The sequence below is a fragment of the Falco rusticolus genome, chromosome 7 (genome assembly GCF_015220075.1).
Source record: "Falco rusticolus isolate bFalRus1 chromosome 7, bFalRus1.pri, whole genome shotgun sequence".
NCBI classification, from domain to species: domain Eukaryota; kingdom Metazoa; phylum Chordata; class Aves; order Falconiformes; family Falconidae; genus Falco; species Falco rusticolus.
Genome location: NC_051193.1, coordinates 37822766 through 37843572, shown reverse-complemented (window position 1 = coordinate 37843572; position 20807 = coordinate 37822766). Strand labels below are relative to the sequence as shown.

General features: G+C 38.5%; 1 protein-coding gene across 1 annotated transcript in view; it reads left to right on the top strand.

The window, feature by feature from the left end:
• WDR25 (WD repeat domain 25) overlaps nt 1–17166 on the top strand; it is a 64488-nt gene extending 47322 nt beyond the window's left edge. The window contains exons 5-7 of the mRNA XM_037395405.1: nt 13389–13559; nt 15854–15994; nt 16385–17166. Coding sequence (XP_037251302.1) covers nt 13389–13559; nt 15854–15994; nt 16385–16606 — 534 coding nt within the window. The 3' untranslated portion in view covers nt 16607–17166. The remainder of the gene's footprint in view (nt 1–13388; nt 13560–15853; nt 15995–16384) is intronic.
• The last annotated feature ends 3641 nt before the right edge of the window (nt 17167–20807 follow it).

Genomic DNA, 20807 nt, shown 5'->3' with positions numbered 1-20807 from the left:
TTAGAAAGTTTGTGTGTAACTTATGTCCATAAGCTGATGGTAATGAACAGATGAACAGATAACGGAAACATCCCACTGTATTACAGGGGAAAAAAAATTACATTCCCAGAGAATAAATGAATTAATGTGTATTCTGACAGGTAAAATAGGAAAGGTTTTAGGCTTGGTAAAACAAAATCCCAGCCTACTTCTTTTTCATAGTGCCTGTACTGGGTTATCGCTGGGAGTTTTTAGAAGCTGTTACCTGCTTTGTTCATTGGGAAACAATTCTATTAATGTAAAACTTCACGAGTTGGAAAACTCTAGCCAATTAAGTAGTGCATGAGGAGTATGAATTTTAAAAACAAGCAATGTCTAATCACATTATAAAGTGGAAGGCTTGGGTTTAGCCTGGTAACGGATATTGATCTTTTTTTTGTTTGTTTGATATATTTGCTTATTTGAAAGCCATAATTTTGTGTGTACTGTGATTGTCTAAAGCAGCAGTGTGGTTTATTCTCTTACTTTTTCCAAAAAGGGGGTGGGAGCTTCTGTTATCCTTGTGATTTTTATTTTTTTCCCCATTTGGGGTAGCTGTAGCTCAGTGATAGGTGTAGACTGTTAGACACCTACATTTGTATTGGTTTTAAAATCTGAAAGACTGGGTGTGTATGGAGTGAACAAGGATGGTCATAGCTAAGTGTGGAGAAAAGGGAGAAAAATATCAACTCTTTTCATTGCTTATGGCTTCTTGCAGAATGGTGAGTATCACCTATGCATCGTTACTGCAAAATAGCGTAGTTACATTTCATACTCTCAGTAGGACAGTGTGCTGGTTTGACATGAATCATCAATGTCATCAGTACCTCATGTCTGCTTCTCCCTAGTTTGAGGGGATTCAAATAATTGTTCAGATATTCCTGCTTTCAGCTTATACTGTTATCTATATTCACAAGATAAAAACAGAATGCTTTCTGTCTTTTCCATCTTATGCATTTATGGCCAAATTCAAGATTGAATAAAGTGTCCTGGCCAATATTTTGAAACTTGTCCTGTTCTAACAAGTGTCATTTGCTCTTAACTGAAATAGATGTCTGAGGCCTCTTGCCACTTCATTTCAGTTTTGATGCAAACAACATTTATATCTTTCAAGTTCTTTCATCCCAATTCATTAGAAGATTTTCCTGTTTTGCCTGTTCTTTCAAGTGTGTTAACCTGTCATTCAGCTTGCAATGATGTGTGAGTGAACTAATGATTATTTTGTTCCCATCATCATACTCCTGATAGCCTTTTCAGGCTCTGCAGCATATTCTGTCAATAGAGTGAGCATCCTAAATCAAGAGCTTGAATCTTGTTACTCATTGCACATTGAAAACTCAATTTCAGCATTCGCTGGTAATTCAATTTCTGAGGTCATTCTTTAGGATATACTCCTGTGTTTTAACAGGCTACCCACTTGTACATCTTAAATGTAACTATGGGAGGCAAAATGATAATTGTATATCAGGAAATGAGGGAATTTTTGGTGGAAATTCAGAGCAAAGCATTAGGCTTCACAGAGGTAGAGAAAATGACTAATAACAAAAAATTACACATACATGCGGTGGTTGAATTGGGCTGCTTTATGCCAATGTACCACATTGGTGCTTTCTGCTGATAGAAAATGATGTAGAATAGCTAATAGTGGTATTTTTCCAAATTAGTACTTTACAAATCTCACTTTTTTGATGTGCAACCCATTTTTAACTGGAGCATAAATTTATGAGCATAAATTACTAATATTTATTCATGTATTGAATGTGATATAAAAATTGGATTTCTAAGTCCGGAGAAAATGAATATAGGTTTGAGGCAGCCTTTCATCTACTAAAACATTGAGAAATGTACAGTAGGCTATTAATCAGAAAGGCAGATCTAAAAAAAAAAAAAAAAAGTTGTAAGACATTTATCGCTATCCATGTTCTGTTGAGCAAATAGGCAAAATGATTTCAAATGTTACATTGAGTATTGAGCAAGATAAAGAATGAAAGATCAATAAGCAAGTTAAAATCCTCAACATAAAGCTAAACAATATATTTCAGAAATTAATGGATGAAACAGCTTCTTAACTGGTTAGTGAAATGTAAAGTACACAGGCATCTCAAAATTACACAGACAAGTAATCAAAGCCTGGGGGGAAAAAAGAGAATAAACCCCTCAGTTGAATAGTGTGTAGAGATTTATTATAGTGGTAGTTCTTTATGTTCGTGTTAAACACAGTTTTGCTTCTATGCTGAAAAGATCATTCTGAAGATCTTATATTGCTGTATAATAAATTGATTAAATTTATGAAACATTTTGAGAATGTTTATAGAGATGTTATGAAAAGACCAGAAAACTTGGAAGTAAGCTGTTATGCTTTTTTTATATCAAAAAAAAAATATCTCTGCAGTGTCAACCAAGGAGAGAGCATCATACTGAACGGACCCCATGGGATCTTTGGACCTCAGAGTTGAACCTAGAAAAACCCTGTAAAATAATTATGCAATAACACTGAGACCTTAATGTAGTTATGTATTTTAGAAGTAGTCCCTTTCCCTGAGCTGTGGAAGAATTTCTTAAGGTGTTCAGCATAAACTGGTTGAATTACAGTCACTTTGTTTTGGGCAATCTACGTTAGCTTTTCAGACAGGAGACAATATATATTTGAACCACTCATTCTACCTGAAATTTTAATATTCCTTGAAATACCAAAGAGAACAAAGGGTTGAGACTTGTATCCTTTAGCTTAGCAATAACGACTTTATCATGTTCACAAAAGAAAATATGATTACAGGTAAATTTTTTTTCCTTTTTAAATTGGGTTTCTAAGCTTACACAGATGTAATGTCAGAACAAGACTACAACTGTAACTGTGTTGTACTGGTAGTACTGTTAAGTAGCTGAAGTTCTTTTTATCCTGACTGAATTGTCAAACTGAGTTGAAAAGATTTATATACATGTCAGCAAGGTTTTGCATAGTGTAAGGCAGGGATGCTATTAGCCCTGCTGAAAGGACATACAGCGCTCAAGAACTTGTATCTGAAGGTATTCATTTAAATTTTTTAAATGTATCCATATAATTATTTTTGAGTTTTGCATATTTTACCTTTTATTTATATTCTGCTGTGATTGATGAAACTCTTAACATTTTGTAAGCGTTCAGGAACTGATGCTTTATCATGTGCATGCAAAACCACAAGGAACTCAGAGGTAAGGAGATCACTAACAGTTTTTTGGACTCTGTAAAAAATAGAAGAATACTTCATTCATCTGTTGGATGTATTTTGGTTTTGATCTCCTGTCTGTTGATGTCCGTGTCTGTGTTCTGTCTTATAAACCACAGAGGCCCATTGGAGCTTTGGCAAGAGCTATCTGCTTTAGCTGTCGGAGCAGAGAGTCCTGTCAAAGCACCATGCAGCAATCTGGAGAAAGACTAAGTGGAAGGTGACAGAGCTGTGGCTATGATCTTTAAGCAATAGTTTAAGCATTTGGACCTCCAGAAATGCAAATCCACTGCTTATGTTAAACGGGGAGGGAAGGAGAGGAAGGGCATCAGGCAGCGGAGACCCAGTATAGTGTGACCTGACACAGCCACAGAACAGACTTTGAAAGAAAGATTAGTTACAGATATAGAAATAAAAGAAATGATATAAAAAAAAAGGTTATAGGAGTTAAGCAATGGTTGATTGCATGAAGCTTACTTGATACCACTCTATGATTTTGGACTTTGATAGAGCCATTAAAGCTGGAGAAGGCAGGGAGTAACCTAGGTATTTAGCTAAAGGGGAGATCAGGCACAACTCCAAATGGAGACAACATTTATTTTTCAAAAAATATGTATTACAGAAAGTATCGTGCTAGCACATTCAGGGGGAAAAAATGTCATGGAGGAAAAATAGCAATGACTTATTAGAAATGGGAAGAGTACAAATGAATAGAAAGGTCTAGCCTTTTGGGACTAATAATGTTTTCTCAGGGTGTAAAGAAGGTTTCAAAACAGATGAATAATCTCGGGGTGATAGACAAATTTAAGGAAAACTTAGATTTGAAGATTTACATAAAACTCCTGTTTTTGAAACCGAGGTCTTATAAGCTTAGAACAAATTAACTAGAAAAATTGTGGAAGTAGTTATTTTGAGCTTTTAAAATTAGTCTAGAAACACACTACAGAATTTTTATTATTAACAGAGGCAAAGGCAGAGTAACAAACAGCAGGGTTCCCCCCCCATCTTGGTTTGTTACTGTGGACTGAACATTGTTTAGCTACAGTATTGCAACTATTATCTATAGCTTTATGCTTAAAAAGAAAATATGAGAGATGCTTGTTATGTTATTGAGCTATTTCTCCATACTTGTGTTTATAAAAGAAATAAGCCTAAGTCATTAAAGCACAGTTTAAAAAAATTAATAAATTTAGAGTGTAAGTGCAGTGCATTTGTTTCCTTGGAAACATTCTATTGCAGTTTCTTTCGGATGAGATGCAGTCATTTTAAGTAGCATGTATTTAGGAGACCTAATGAATTTGTCTCTGGATAGCATATAAATATGAAAAAAGGCTGTAGAAATTGGTGGAGCTACTTGCACTTCTGGTTTCTATAGAAACAGCCAATACATTGTCATGTACTGGTGGTGTTAGGAAGAACAATGTAATTAAAATAAGATGATTTATTCAGTCCTACAGAAAACTAAAGTTATTCTTTTCACAGTCAGAGAAATCCTTCCTGAATCTATGAACAAAATTTTAAAGAAATACGGTGGGGGTACATTTTTACTTGTGTAATGGCGTGTTTTTTTTTTAAATGCTAACGTTCAGGGGTCCTTTTTCTGAGTGTGAAGGCACATTTTCTGTGGCTGTATCACATACATGAGCAGTCCTACTGTGTTTATTTGGAAACCTCATACAGTGGTATTGCAGATGAGAATCATAGACCTGTCTGTGCAAACAATCTCTCCTGGAGCAACTGCTCCTGGAGAGAGTGAAATGGGCCAGGAACAAAACATGCCTCCTTCTGGAGTGTTTGAGTGAGAAGCTGTCAGAGTATAGCTGTTCTGGTTTCAGCCCATTTCTAGACAAATTTTACACCCCCAGCAGCAGCCAGTATGCTTTTGAAAAACAAGAATATGAAAGCACAGCAAACTTCTTCAGCACGATTGCCAGCAATGGTTACCTAGGTCTTTTGACATTACAGTTTAGGGACTTCCTGCACCACAGATAGCATCTTTGTCTTTCATGGCTCTCTTTAAGTTTTCATGCTGTGGAATTGGTTGTTCTTGATATTTTTTTTTCCTTTGCAATGGCCTGTAGCAAGGAATTCAAATTATATCTGTATTGTGCAACACAGCATCTTGTTCTGTGTGTTTTGAAGCTGCCTTCTGTTAGCTTGGAGTCTAAATTCTTATAGTGAAAGAAACTGTTCACCTTCTCCATACCTCTCAGATTTTATCTCTAATTCTTTCATATTCCCTTTGGTTGTCTCATTTCTGTACTGAAAAGTCCTTGATTATTGCTCCTCAAAGAAAAGACAATCTGTATCTCAGATGTTGATTGTCTGTTTCCTATATACAGATTTCACTTATCCTATTTGAGATGGGGAAATAATTTTACATACAAAATCTGATGGGAAAATGTATTTTTTTTCCTAATAACTGGTTGATACTTTCCATCACAAGATTCTTGTGCCTTCTCAAGCAATTGGAAAGTGACTTTAAAAAAAACAGTGTACATTGTTCATACCTAAAGTCTTATAGATCAATACCAGATTAAGCTCAACCACTTCTTCATTTTAATCAGTCTCCCTTTCCTTTTAATTATTCTCAAGACCCCTTGATAATCTTGAGCTGTGTCTGAAAACGGAACAAACAGAAAAAAAACTTAAACAGAAAAGCAAAACAATCTTTTTCCATTACATAAAGAGAAATACAGCAGTCATGTCAAAAGACTTTAGAAGAACAGAAGACTGTAGCATGCTTGATCTTCTTGTCTATGATATTGCCATGTGTTTTGATTAAAATTGCCATTAAAGTTTTCAGATGGAGATTAGAGACATAAATTGGATTTGTCACATGGTTGTGTTTTTGTTGGGTGCACGAAGCTAAAAAGCAAATAATAGTCATCTGCCTCAACACCTTACTCCCTAGAATAGATAAACACAAATAGCTTGTAGTGCAGTAGATGAAAAAGCTTGTATATTGTGCCAAAATAAGCTTCCTTTTAAGTTAAAATGCTCTTTTTATTACTAGTAATGGTGTAGTACTGTTTCACAGAGGAAACTTAGATCAGTCCGCCATTCTATTAATTACCCAAAATGCCATGAGGAAGAGGCAGTTTCATGCCAAAGCACTTGATCTAAAAAGTTAGAACAAGAAGTGGAAGAAAAAATATGGCCATTTTTACAGGTTGGAAACTATGGCACAAACTGATTAAGGCTTTTTTCCATGACCATCCAGACTGCCTGTTAGATTTGTTTTGAGACCTCATCTCCTGATGTTCAGGCCAATATAAAAGCACACTTCTTTCTGATCACTTGCATAAAGTTTGAGGGGATTTTAGAAAGGTGCAGTGCACATAAGTTATGGGTGACCATCATAGATCTGGAGCAAGCAGCAGCTTTTGAATTGCTTGTGTGGAGGCTTTGAGCTTTTCTTGACAAACAAAATACCAGCCATGTGCTTTATGCAGAGAATTATTATAGAACACCCATCTGAAATATGTACCTTGAATTCAGCATTACAGCGTGCTTTTCAAATCACCAGAACCATAAGAACCTGTTTGAAATTGATTTAATTTGCTTAAATTACCTTTCTTGTCAAATGCCTGCAGCCATGAACTCTTGCCACAGTGAAGAAGCTTTATTATTATGTTGGATTGTGTTGACACCAGAACCTATTAGTCCTTCCTTTGAAATTATTTCTTTTATGTCCAGAAAATGCTCTAGCTTGAAGAAGTGGACTGTGATTTTCTAGTGCTTATGGGTGATAAATCTGCAAATAGAAAAAGAGCAAAAGCTGTTATTAACAAACTAAAGCCAGCAGGGCAGGGAAACTGGTGCTTTCCCCAGGCAGGTTCCTCAGGCATGTCATGAATTAATTGTCTAAGGTAGAACAAAGCAGGTTTAATTATGAGTACTTTTCTGAGCAAGGGTGTTGCAATTGGTTATTTTTTGAAAGCTCTCTTTATAGGGGAATTTAAATACTATGTATATCAAGTTCCCAACTGCTATTCAAAGCGTTAATTTATTGTTCTCTGAGTCAGTTCTTACTATGTGGTTTGAAGATTAAACAGCATGTTTTTTCTGAGGTATGTATGAAACATATAGAAAAAGATGGTCTTTTGTACTAATTTTTGTAAAAGTTTTCTGTTGCAGAGCTAAGATACACAGGCAATTTTGTTAGATATTAAATAACAGACAAGCAAATATATTTAATGATTAGCACTGAAAATGTTTAAATCGACAGTGGCAGTTTATTAAGAGCCCAACAGGATTTAATAAATTAAAAGTATATGCACATTACCAGCTTCACAATATCTTCTTTTTCCTTACTGAGAGATGTCTGTTGCTCCAAAACCTGTTAAAAGTAAGTCCCAAATCTAAACCTAACCCCTTGTACCTACATACATGTCACAAGGGTTTGTTTGTTTTTTTAGAAGATGAAGACCCAAATAGTATGTCTCAGTTTTTAATCTTTAAAATAAGAAAATGTTAAAGAATCACTATCGTGACTCACTGTTTGGGACTTTATGATCACTTATTGCTCTATATGGTGGTTCTTCATTTCCCAGCACCAACTGGCCTTTGTTTCTGCCTCTCTGTCCCTGCTTCTATGTGTTTGTGCTGCTCCATGCTCTGATGTTGCTGACTCTCTGGCTGGGACTTGTCACTTCTGTGAAGTGCCTGCTGCTAAGTAGCTGCCTCCTTCAGTCGCCTTTTATGTCCCCTCCTCTCAATTTAACTTTTATTTTAGTTCTCATGCAGTTCCTACGGCTGTCTTTTTCTATATACAGCTGTTTCTGTATGGTTTTCCATTTCTCATTCCAGGCAGCTTTTATATTTTGTAGGTTTGTTGTTGTGTTTTGGGGTTTTTTTGTTTGGTATTTTTTTTAGTTTGGGCTTTATTTTTATTTTTGCTCCTACAACATAGCTTGAATTTCTACTTTACTAATGAACTATGGACTTCCTTTTATAATGCTGTGAAGACAGAGCTATGCATGGTGATTTCTCTGTAGAGAAAGTGGAGGCTATAAACATGCAAATATCACTTTTGGCTTTACAAATTTAATTGCTTTGTGTATTATGTGGGTTCCTAGGCTGAAAATCCTGATGAGAGCAAGTAACACGTTTTTATATTCACTATCTTCAAAATGCAGGCAGGTTGCTGAAAAGTGTGCCGGTTTTTGATTCTGCAGGTTTAAATCTAGTTGATGTTATTACAGGGAGTGTAGGGTGCTTGCATGACTGAGGACTTCACTGAATGCAAACATCATGTTTCTAAACTGTACATTTCACAGAGCCTGTGGAAAGCAATTGGAGCAGCTGCTGCTGCCATCTTTCCACATGCTGGATCACAGAAAGCAAAGCTGGAAGGGATCTTGGGAGATAATCTAGTATATCACTACCCTAGAGCAGGGTCAGCTAGTTCTGAACATTTCCAGTCATAGATTTTTGAGATTGAGGCAAGAAATCAAGAAGTTCTCATGTTGTGTTCGATGCTTGAAATTATTTTTCTTTTATTGGTTCAAGTACAAACCAGAGGTATAATCCAGGATATTTCACTGTGACACCTGAAAATTATTTAAAAAAAAATATATGCGCTTACAGTAACTGTAAAAGGTCTGGACCCTGAAGTCAGTAGTCACCTGCTGTGTTACGGGTATAAGGTAGGCACTGAAATGCCTCACAAAATTGGGAACTGTTTCAGTAAAATACTTGGAGCACTCTGCTTTTGGTTCTTCTGGTGACATTAAAAGGAGGACTAACGTCTGAACACCCTGTTCGAAGTGCAGGCTGCTACGTTTTAGCTATCTTGGAAAGAAAAAAAGAGAGATATATTTATATATTAATAACTAGGAGTTTTCCAGTGTCCTAGTTTTAAGGATCACCACATTCAGAGAGATGGATTGCTTTGATGTGGCCACTTGCCTTGAAGTTTCTCTTCACTGGAGGCAAATCAGAGAAAAGAAAGTATTGATTTGCAAAATTTAAAGTAGACAACATAGATGCAGAATTTCATGAAGGAAGGTGGAAAGAAAAGAAATTCAAAGTGTTCATAGATTCCTTAAATAGTTCAAAATCTCTTACTTTTTTTAAGATCCAGCTCAGAGGCTGTTAAAATATTCAGAATCCTGTGGCTGAGGACCTATTTCTGCATGGATCCAACCCACTTTGGTATAAGCCCTGAAAGAGGATCTAGATTTGGGAACTCTGTTTGTTTTGTTGTTGTTTTTTTTGGTTTTGGTGGGTTTTTTTTTTTTTTTATTTTGGGAACTTTGTTATTTCCTTTTACATCAAAAACTTCTGTAGAGAATGTTCATATGTATTAATTACATGATGGGACCTAGTGGATGAGCCATATTATTTACTCCTGAGCCCAGATGTGCTTTGAAGTATTGATGACTCTCCCTGCTGCCCTGCATTTTCAGCAGAGTGACAGAAAGGGCCACTACTTTAGCAGAAGCAACAGACTGCCTCTTGCCAGGACAGTTGGTAGGCAGATGAGGTGGGAGGTGTGGGACTGATTCCCTGTAGACAAAGACAGGATCCTGGCTGAGTCCTTAAAGCACTGAACTGTTTGACAGCAGCACTCCTGTCACTTTCATCCCTCCCTCTCTGGAAGCACTTGAAAAGAGCAAGCTCTGCTTGGGTTTCCTTTTTCAAGAGAAGGTGTCAGACTGAGTTTTTCATGGGATTGAGGTATCTGCTGCAGGGTGCATGGTGTACCCTTTGGCTGAGCATGTCCGTGTTGGCCCCACAGGCAGTTTCTAACTGAGCATGCCAGCTTTGCACCCTTGCTGTATGGTCCTGACAGTGGGGTCTCACCAACTGCAAATTAGGCAATGACTCAGCAGCATGGGACTGGCAGATTCACCAAGTCTACTCATTCCTAGTCATAAACAGTGATTTATACATAAGTCCAGAATGATGAACAAGCATATTCATTTCCTGCTGTGTCCTTTTCATACCTGTAAGTCCCAAATCCCCACTAACCTAATCACTTTCTTTTCTCTGGCTTTATAACTAGCTGAAAATTTTGAGAACAAAAAGACCAAAAACTTACACTTCTGATGTTTCCTGGAAGGAGGAAGGAGAGATCCTCAGACTGATCCCCAGTGTTCCAAGTTCAATCACAGAATCATAGAATACCATGTTGGAAGGGGACCTCAAGAATCATCTGTTCCAAACCTCTATGGGAAAAGCACGGTCTAAACCAGATGGCCCAGCACCCTGTCCAGCTGAATGTTGTGTCCAACGTTGGGGAATCTACAGCTTCCCTGGGGAGATTATTCTAATGACTGGTTGTTCTCATTGTGAAAAATTTTCCTCATGTCCAATAGGAATCTCCCCAGGAGTAAATTGTACCCATTACCCCTCATCTCTTTTCTATAAGACCCCAACCCCTTGTAAAAAGCGACTTGCCATTTTCTTTGTAGCCACCCTTTGTATACTGGAACAGGGTGATAAGTCCTCCCCTAAACCTTCTTTTCTCAAGGCTGAACAAACCCAGTTCTCTCAGCCCCTCTTCATACGGCAGGCTACCCAGCTATTTGATCGTCTTTATGGCCCTTCTCTGGACCCCCTCCAGCCTGCCCATGTCTTTTTTTGTATAGTGGGGACTGAAACTGAACACAGAATTCCAGGTATGGCCTGAGAGGCACAGAGTAGAGTGGGGTAATGACTTCTTTATCTCTGCTGGTGATGCCCTTGTTGACGCAGCCCAGCATCCTGTTGGCTTGCTTTGCTGCAGCAGCATGCTGTCAGCTTGTTGTCCGCCAGGACCCCCAGGTCTCTTTCCACAGAGCTGCTCCCCAGCCAGGTGGATCCCAGCCTGTTCTGCACTCCTGGATTATGTTTTCCCAGGTGCCAGACCTTACACTTATTGAACCTTATAAGTTTCTTGTTAGCCCACTCTTCCGTCTATCCAGGTCTTTCTGCAGGGTGACTCTTCCTTCCAAAGCATCCAGTTCCCCACTTAGTTTGGTATCATCAGCAAACTTCATCAGGGTGCAGTTTATCCCATCATCCATATAATGTATGAAGATATAATACAGTCTTGGTTCCAATACTGATCCCTGGGGGACCCTACTTGTGACAGGTTGCCAGTTTGAGAAGGAGCTATTTACCACCACCCTCTGGGTGCAGCCTGTTGGCCAGTTCCCCACCTGCTGTGCAGACCACTTATCTTGACCGTAGCACATCAGTTTCTCTAGGAAGAGGCTGTGGGAAACGATATTGAAAGCCTTGGTGAAATCCGGGTAGACCATGTCCACTGCTCACCCTGCTTCAACTGAGCAGGGTACTTTGTCACAGAAGGTGATCAGGTTTGTCAAGCACAATTTGCCCTTGGTGATTTCATGGTGGCTTTTCCCAATCATGTGCTTCATTTGACTTGTGATAGGCCCCTGGAGAAATTGTTTGATAACTTTCCCAGGTACTGAAGTAAGACTAACATGCCTATAACTTCCTGGATCCTCTTTTAAGGCCTTCTTGTAGATGGGGGTGACACTAGCCTTCTTCCAGTCTGTTGGGATGTCCCCCAATCTCCATGACTTCTCAAAGATTATGGAGAGCAGTCTTGCAATGATGTCAGCCAGATCTCTTAACATCCTCTGGTGGATATTTTCAGGGCCCATTGATCTGCACAGGTCAAGCTCTTGTAATAGTTCACATACCAAGTGTTCCCTCACTGACAGTGTGTGTGTGTTTGCACCAACCTGGATTTCTGTTCTCAAGGCTTGGGGCCCAGCAGAGCTGGTAAAGGCAGAGGTGAAGAAAGTATTGAAAACCTCTGTCTTTTTAGCGTTCTTGGTGACTAATTCACCCTTCCTTTGTAACACTGGGCCAACATTTTCCTTCTGTTTCCATTTGTCATTTTTGTACCTGAAGAACCCTTTCTTGTAGTTTTTGACATCCCTGGCCAATTTCAATTCGAGCTGAGCTTTGGTTTTCTGACTGCGTTTCTGCGTGCTCTGGCAATGCCCTTGTAGCTCTCTCTCCCTGTAGGTCTGCTTTTCCACCTCTGGTACTCTTCTCTTCGTTCTGAGCAGACTCAGAAGCTCACAGTTAAGCTGAGGGGGTCTCTTGCTCTGCCTCTTTCCCTTGTCTTTAAAGGGGGTGAACTGTTTTTGTGCTTCCAGGAGAGTGTTCTTGAAAAACTCCCAGCACCCGCTAGCTCCTTTATCCTCTATGGAAGTTTCCCATGGAATCCTTCCCAACTGAGCCCTGAGCGAGCTGAAGTTCACTCTTCTAAAATGTAAAACCTTTGTCTTCATACTAACCTTCAGCATGCTCAGCAGGATCCCAAACTCCACAACACTGTCATCACTGCAGCCGAGGCTATCACTAACCGAGAAACTACAGAGGAGGTTTTCTGGGTTTGTGAGTAGCAAGTCCAGCAGTGCCTCATTCCTGGTTGGCACATCTAACATTTGTATGAGGAAGCAGTGCTCTACGCATTCCAGGAACTTGATGGATGACATGAGCTGCTGTGTTGTTCTTCCAACAAATGTCTGAGTTGTTGAAGTCACCCATAAGAACCAGGTTCTGTTAACCCAAAGCTTTAAGTGACCCAAATATTGCTTTGTTTGCCTGTACGTATACCAAAGGTGCTGGGACGTATACTTGAGGTGGTTGGTCTTCTGGTTGTCATCCTGGGAGTCAACTAAGGAACATTTGTCACTGCTCTGGTTGGCCTGGCTGATTCCCCAGCTGATTGCAATGACATAGGGCGGCCACTTTGAACCCTGCCTGCCAAGTCCTTCAGTTTAAAACCTACTTCACCAAGTTGGCCAGCCTGCTGCCAAAGGTCCCCTTTCCTCTTCTAGGAATTCTAGAAGAATTCATAAAATTAGAAGGGAGTTTGTGTACACCCAGCTCCACAACATTGTGTTGTCCAAATCTCTTTCTGGATGTAACTGTAATTCCGTGGATATTTATAACAGAAGTCTATGTATATATAAATTGTATAAACTGATGCTTTCTTTTATTGTGGACTCTTTACATAAAATAACATGCTATTTAGTATGCTAGTACTTCAGCATTTAAAATTCAGTTACTTTTTTGCATTTAAAAATAATATATAATTTATTGGAGAGAATTATTAATGAAAAAAGAGAAAACACAGGTTATCATGTTCTTCTAATCTGCCAAAAAATAACAAACCTCTTTACCCACTAGGTTTTAAGAGTGTACAAAGCTGCAGTACAACAGACGTTGGATATACTCTTTCTTCCTGAAGGAAAAGAGTTTCTTACAAGCACAGATGCAGTAAGCCGGGACTCAGCTGACCGTACCATTATTGCATGGGACTTCCAAAGTGCTGCGAAAATCTCCAATCAAATTTTTCATGTAAGATTAACAATTAGTTTTGTTTGGGTCATGATTGAGTATTTCTTGCCTGTCAATGTTGTAAAAAAAAAAAAAAAAAAAAAAAAAAAGGCAGCTTTTGATTTTCTGTAAGATCATTGTGTGATGTATAAAACGCTCTTAATGTAAGTTGAGGGCTTGCTTTGTTTCTATATTCTAAAAATATTTATTCTTAAGAAATGACCTTGAAGACTGATAGGTCTCCTTGTGTTAAAAATATTTACACGTCTGTGCTCATTCACTGACATCTAAGCTATATTTAGGCAAGGCCACCAGTGTCATTCTGGCTTGCCAGTGGTGCATGGCAGTAGTTGCTATAGTGCCACGTTTCTTTTCCCACAATTTTTCATACATTTTTCATCAGCTGCAATGAGGGCTGTTGACAAATTTAGTTTAATATTCGCATAGTAATAGCAACCTGATACATGCATATAGATACCTAGTACAGCATAATCACAGAGGCAAAATTTTCTTTTATCAGTGCAGGTGCAGTAGTTCTCTCAGTAATCTACCTAAGCAAGATATTTAATGGACTAAATTGTCTAGGAAGGCTGACAGCTTCAAAGGAGATTACCGAGGAAGTTAATAGATAATTCCAACTCCCTGGGTCTTCTTTGAAAACCCAAGTCTAATATCCCATGTAATATAATATGATTGGATTGTATATAGATGCTTTTTGGCTGAAATGAACAGTTCTCTATGGACAGGGACATGTAGTTGATAAACATGAAACAATCCCATTAGGTCAATTTCCATGGTTATGTCTTTGTCTACTGCTGAATCGATCAACATCTTGGATAGGCAATAGAAAAAAAAAAAGTAGAAGCAGCTATGAATATATGAGTTGCAGACCAGTCAGGTTCAGTATTAAGGGGTAAAACCAACTTTTTTCCCCCTTATCCCCTGCCAAATGACTACAGCATCTCTGAAATGGACTTTTTTTCCTCCCTTTTCTGCACTCTCAATAAACAAAACTTGGTCGTGATTTTGGAAACTCTGCTTCAATTTTCTGAATTTCACCTTTGAACCCTTCAAGGTGGGAGAGAACTCGTGAGCTCTCCAAACAGATCCCAATAGGATTTGATCTGCATTAACAAATTAATAGTTAAGAGCTCTAAAATAAGCCATTACTACAGTACACCCAGTGTAACTGCACAGTGCTTTGGCAGATTGCATTGTACTTTCTGATTTCTTACTGTTAGACCCAGTTTCTCCCCAGAAGCATGCAGTGCTCCACCACAGAGCACCTCCTAACAAGGCACACTGCCTAACCTTTTCTGGGTTTCTGTGCCCATTACTTTACAATACTCAGAACTTCTTTCCCAGTTCATCACACCCAAACCACACAACAAAACCAGTCTGATGTTCTTCCCACTCTACCAATGGTGTCCAGTGGTCACTGTCAGCCAGGTGTCCTTCACATGCAAATGCATCCTACAGCCAAATCTCTCTTAATTTTTATTCATGACATCAAAATTCAGCACTATGTCTTTAGGTTAGGCTACAACTAGAAGAGGTTTGGACCTGGTGGAAGCCTTGCAAGAGCAGTTGATTTCTGATGCAGTCAGCATGCAGAATTCTGAAAGCAATCTTAATTCAGTCTTAAATAGGAACATTTGAGTAAGGCCAGGTGTTGTTAATTTTTGCAGATATTTGTGGTCTTACAGCCAGCAGCAGTCTACATGGGAAATCACTGTCATAAGGAGCTTCTGACTTAGCAGGCTAATAATAATCTTTTTTTTTTTCCCCTCCCTTCTTTCCTTCCTGTTTTTCATCAGAGTGGGGTGGGGAAAGTGTCTGTTTAAATGGAGTGATTTCTATTACTGTCAGTGTGGCCAGAACTGAGAGGATGGAGGATATGAGAACTGTACAAAGTAGCATGGAAGGCACAGTATGGCTGTGGAGGGAGGAAGGGATAATGGGAGAAGAGGATTCACTTTCACAATCAAACTTCAGTCTTCCCTGGGCTGGAAGAGGATGATTGAGTACCACCAAGTTGGAGTTACTTCTGTGCAGCTGTTCTGCAGTATAATGTTCAGAGGAAGATGGGATTTTGGTCAGTTTCTAGGAAAACAGGGTAGAGATTTGATTTAATATTTGCCTTGGTGTAAGACTTTCAGTGGATTGTAATGAGTTAAGTACCTCTGTATAATGTATACTGGGGAGATGACTTACATACACCTTGCCTTCTACGGTCTTTCAAATGTGCTAAAGATAACCTGAATCATTTGCACCAATCTTTAGTTTCATAAACAACACTTTACAATTATTTCCAGGAGCGTTACACTTGCCCAAGTCTGACTCTGCACCCAAAAGATTCTGTGTTTGTTGCTCAGACGAATGGGAACTACATGGCTTTGTTTTCTGCCCAGCGACCTTACCGAATCAACAAAAAGAAAAGATACGAAGGACATAAGGTATCCTTCTTCACTGGGAACTTATTATCCACGTCTAGAAGGAAGATAGATTGCCAAGTACCTGTGCTTTTCAATGTGTCTGCTAATAGTGTTTGATTATAAATCAGTGATAGATATTAATTGGCTTCGTTTGCTTTCCTGTGTGCCAGTCTATTTTGAATCATATACACCCTCAAGAAAATAGTCATTAGAAGACTTTATGAATATTTAATAACTTGATTAAATAAGTTTGTGTTATAGCTGTGTCTTAATAAACACCTGGAGAAGTCCTTAGTGTATATTTATTTAAAGATACAATTATTTATTTTTGGTACTGTGTTCATTTTAAGTATACCACAATGAACTTTATCTAATCAGCATCAGGAGTTACACTGTTATTGATTTTCACAGGTGGAAGGATATGCAGTGGGCTGTGAATTTTCTCCAGATGGAACGCTTTTGGTGACAGGAAGTTCAGACGGCAAAGTGTTTTTCTACAACTATCATACTGCTAGGATTATTCGCACTTTGTCTGCACATAAAGAAGCTTGTGTGAGTGCAATATTTCACCCAGTCTTGCCGTCACTCCTTGCAACATGTGACTGGGCTGGAGAAATCAAGGTCTGGCAATAAGAAGCAGAGTTACTTTTCAGGGTGTCTCCTGTTAGTCTGTCAAAGGCATAGGAAATAAACCATGGTATCCAATGTGAAATTTTGTTGTCATATGTTGTAAGCAGGAGAAACTGCTGTCTTTTCTTCTATAACCTCTAAGTGTATACTTTCATAATGCAGTTAAGATGGTCTTGTGGTTAGCTGCTAAGCAAAAAAGTGGTCTTACTCCATTCTTCAGCCCAGGTTATTCACATTATTCATCACCAGCTTCAGGTGACGAATTTCTGTCCCTTTTGTGTCCATTTTTTGGTGTTCGTCTGGTCTCATCCTGGTTTGAGTAGCTAAACTTAAGAAAATTATTGTGGGGTTTTTTATATAGCATTTCAGTCCAGCTTTCTTAAATCAGGTTTTATCATAGAATTGTAGAATCATTTAGGGTGGAAAAGACCCTTGAGATCTTTAAGTCCAACTGTTAGACTAGCACTGCCAAGTCCACCACTAAACCATGTCCCTAAGTGCCACATCTACAAGTCTTTTAAGTACTGCCAGGGACGGTGACTCAGCCACTTCCCTGGGCAGCCTGTGCCAGTGCTTGACAACCCTTTCAGTGAAGAAACTTTTCCTAATACTCAATCTAAACCTCCCCCGGTGCAACTTCAGGCTGTTTCTTCTTGTCCTCTCCAAAAAGTTGGTAAGGACATGTTATTTAACAGAGGATGATGTCCAGGTCAATTAATACCTGTTTGATCTTCCTGGGATTTTCTTTTTCACTAGTTTAGCTCACTGACTTGATCAGTGAAGAGTTAGAGAAGAATAATGTAGTTCAAGGCAAAACAGCTTCTGAAGGGGAAGATCGCAGGGCAGGTGGGACTGCTTCTTTGGGAAATGGGTAGCTGTTACCAGCTCAACTTACTGTAAAATGCCTTCTGAGAGTTCCAGGGGAAGGTGTGCCATGTAACTTGAAGCTAATTTTGACATCAGTAAATTCATGTTCTTGAAATCCCAAGGTTTAAACTTGAGTTTTAAATTTAGTTTATGGCTGTATATAAACAAAGCAGAACTATTTGTAAATATTTTAAATTAAAAAAATAAACTTTTTTTTAATACGTGGTGTCTGTATTTCACTATTTTACTCCTGTTATTCTTGGTGAGTGAATACTCAAGGCTATCATGGAATTGATATTTGGGGTGGGGGGGAGCAATTAATATGCTATGCTAATTTATTGTGAGCACACATGCATTTCTCCATACTTCTTGATGTCACAGACACAGAAGATTGTCATCATGCTATTCAGTGCAGGGGATGTTCTTGGGTGTTCTATTAGGTGGTGTTCTAATTAGGTGTTCTAATAATTAGGGTGTTCAAACATAATTAGGGTGTTCTAATAGGGTGGCCTATTCTGCAGAGAACAGAAAATTCATTAGGTCATAAATGTGTATTTATGTATGTATAGATTGCTCGTAAATGTATTTTAAATTTGCATTCCCTGCACTTGTATTGCTTGGTTCTAGAAGTTATTATCCATTTTATACGTTAGTGTATACATCCATGTACCACTGGAAAAAAATTGTCTATGCGTCACATAAACTGTATGTTTTCCCAGCCTTGACTCCACGTAAATGTGTGCTACCTTGTAGTGAGTGCTGTAAGCTTGGCTTCTGTTTGGTCTGATTAGCCTATGAAAGCATTTGAACATACATAGGATAATTGAGTTGCTTAACTTGTCTGTCATGGAGTCTAGAAGTTATGTAAAATAGCATCTTTTCCACTTTAGCATCTTTTTATTATTCTGATTTTTTTCTTACTGGCACAAATACAAGGGTTTTTTATTTATGTTTTACATACTCGGTTAAACCAGCTTTTTCAGAGAGAAGTTTTCAGAACAGTCTTCTAAATCGCAGATTTTAAGTAATGAGCAAAATGGAGCAAAACGTATTCCATCGGTGTGTAGTTTGTGTTCCTTGTAGCATGTAGTAAGAAATAAGCCTGTACCAGGGCTGTGGATCCACTGTTATGTTGTTTGAAGCTTGGACCAAGATATTGTGCCTGTGTGGTGTTAATCATCGTATCAACAGTTATGATGGGTTTGAACACAGTTCCCCCCGCCTTGCTGTTCTTAATTTCTTGCTTCCTTGTTTGGCAATTAGCTGTTCGGTGGGAGCCTGAATTCTGCACTTCTGGCTGTGCCTCTAACATACAAGCCAGCTGGACCCTTTAAATGACAACTGGCTCAGCGATTTGGTGAGTTACTCCTAATTCAGAAAATTCAAGAATTTTCATAGATGCCAGAAGGAGTTCAGCTGAAAGTGCAGCAGTAGTTGCCTGTCGTGGGGCAGGCTGAATCACCACCGCACGGCATTTTTTAAGAGAGTGGCCCTGTGTCCTTCCCTCCAGGTATTTTAATTCAAATGGGCTATTGCCACTTCAACAATTCTGGCAACCTGTTGTGTGAAGGATGGGCAGCACTGTAGCTGTGTGATGCACCCTGTTATCTCCGCAAGAGATTATGTGTCTGTTATTTTATTAAATACAGTGTTGAGAAAGGCTTCTGAAATGAATGGGAACTCATGGTAGAAATACCTTATTGGATGCAGCTCCAGCCTGTGTGAAGGCTGCTCTGTATCTGAATGAGCTCTCTGTGTGTGCAGCCTCAGCTGAGAACACCTCTGGATAGAGTGAAAGATCTGAGAGCACAGTGTTTAGGAATCGTTGCACATATTACATAGAAAAGTAACTGCATTTTGTAATGTCACCCGTGTTGTTGCTTAAATTTAACTTGTGTTCTCAGGCAGGATTCTGGTGCCTGGCATTTATCCCTCCTGAAATTATCTTGGAAGTATAAATTTTGGATTATTTATGCGGCAGGGAAGGAAAAGCTTATATTTGATTAAAGGTAGTAGAGAAAGATAAAATAAACTTTAAACTGTGTAATCTTCAAGAATATTAAAATTAGAATTGCATTTGTGTCAGATTTCCAAGATGGCTGGAGTTGTAATTACTTATGGGAACCAGCCAAAGGTTTTATAATGCAATGAAATTATATTCACATCATTATCTTGTTAAAATCTCTTTTTAATATAAAACTGATTAAAACACAGACTGAATTTTAGTCATTGGAAATACTTTAGAATAGTGGTGTCAATTAAGTTTTCATTAAGATTCAAAGACAAATTCTTCCTTGTAATCTTATGTAATGAACTGTAATCAAAAAATATCCACACTGCTCCATCATTTTGCAATTACCAAATACTGTTTGGGCTGCAAACAAGGATTATTATGGTCAGATGAAGCTTTTAGAATGTCATGAATTGTTGGTTAATTAATTTTATTCATAAAATCGTAATCTAGAAATTTTTGAATCTTGCTTTTAGGAGCAGTTCTACAGTTTTAGCAGTTTAGCAGTTTTAGGAGCTAAAGCTTTATACAGAGCTCTCTAGGGCATCATATGTTAGAGCCAAGGCAGAGATCTTCAGCATTCTGAAATGATCTAGGCTGTGTAGATAAACAAGCCAGATTCATTTTAATCTATTTTGTACTGTACCAAAAAGTAATAATGCCAATCTCTACCACTTTATTATTTGCTACTGGAGCGTTATTAATTTGGGGTGTCACAGGATGCAAGCTATTCAACTGTCTTTATCTCAAAAACTTGCTAATTAGCAGACAGTTATTAGAATCATCGTGTTTCCTCGGCTGAAATACTGTTGGTGAGTCACTCTATATTTCAACTATAGGCCCAGCCATGAGAATAAGGTATGGCATTACAATGGGATTACTCTTTCTGTAGGGGACAGGCAAGTGTAAAGCTACAAGGCTGTGGCAGAACAGAACAAAACAGGAAGCTCCTGTGATCTCAATTTTCCCATTATCCTCATAGATGGGTTTGGACTGCATTCAGCTGAAAATATTTGCTCTGCTTTCTTCAGCTAACCTTGATCTTGTTCTCTTAATCCCGCCGCCTCCTACTCGCTGCTCACATCCTCACCATTTAATTGTCAGTTTTTCTGTCCTTGTTTCAGCACTTGTCTTCTGCGTTTAAATGTAGTCTATATGCTTACGCTACATTCATCTTATCTTCAATAGATTTCATTTTGCTGCACTCTGACTTGTGGCTTTCAGGGTTTCATTCCAGCTGTCATTAGAAAGGTAGCCAGAAGTCCCAGAGCACTTTGCACTCTGTTTTTGCCTTTCTGTTTTCCAGTTTTAATGAGGTTTATTACT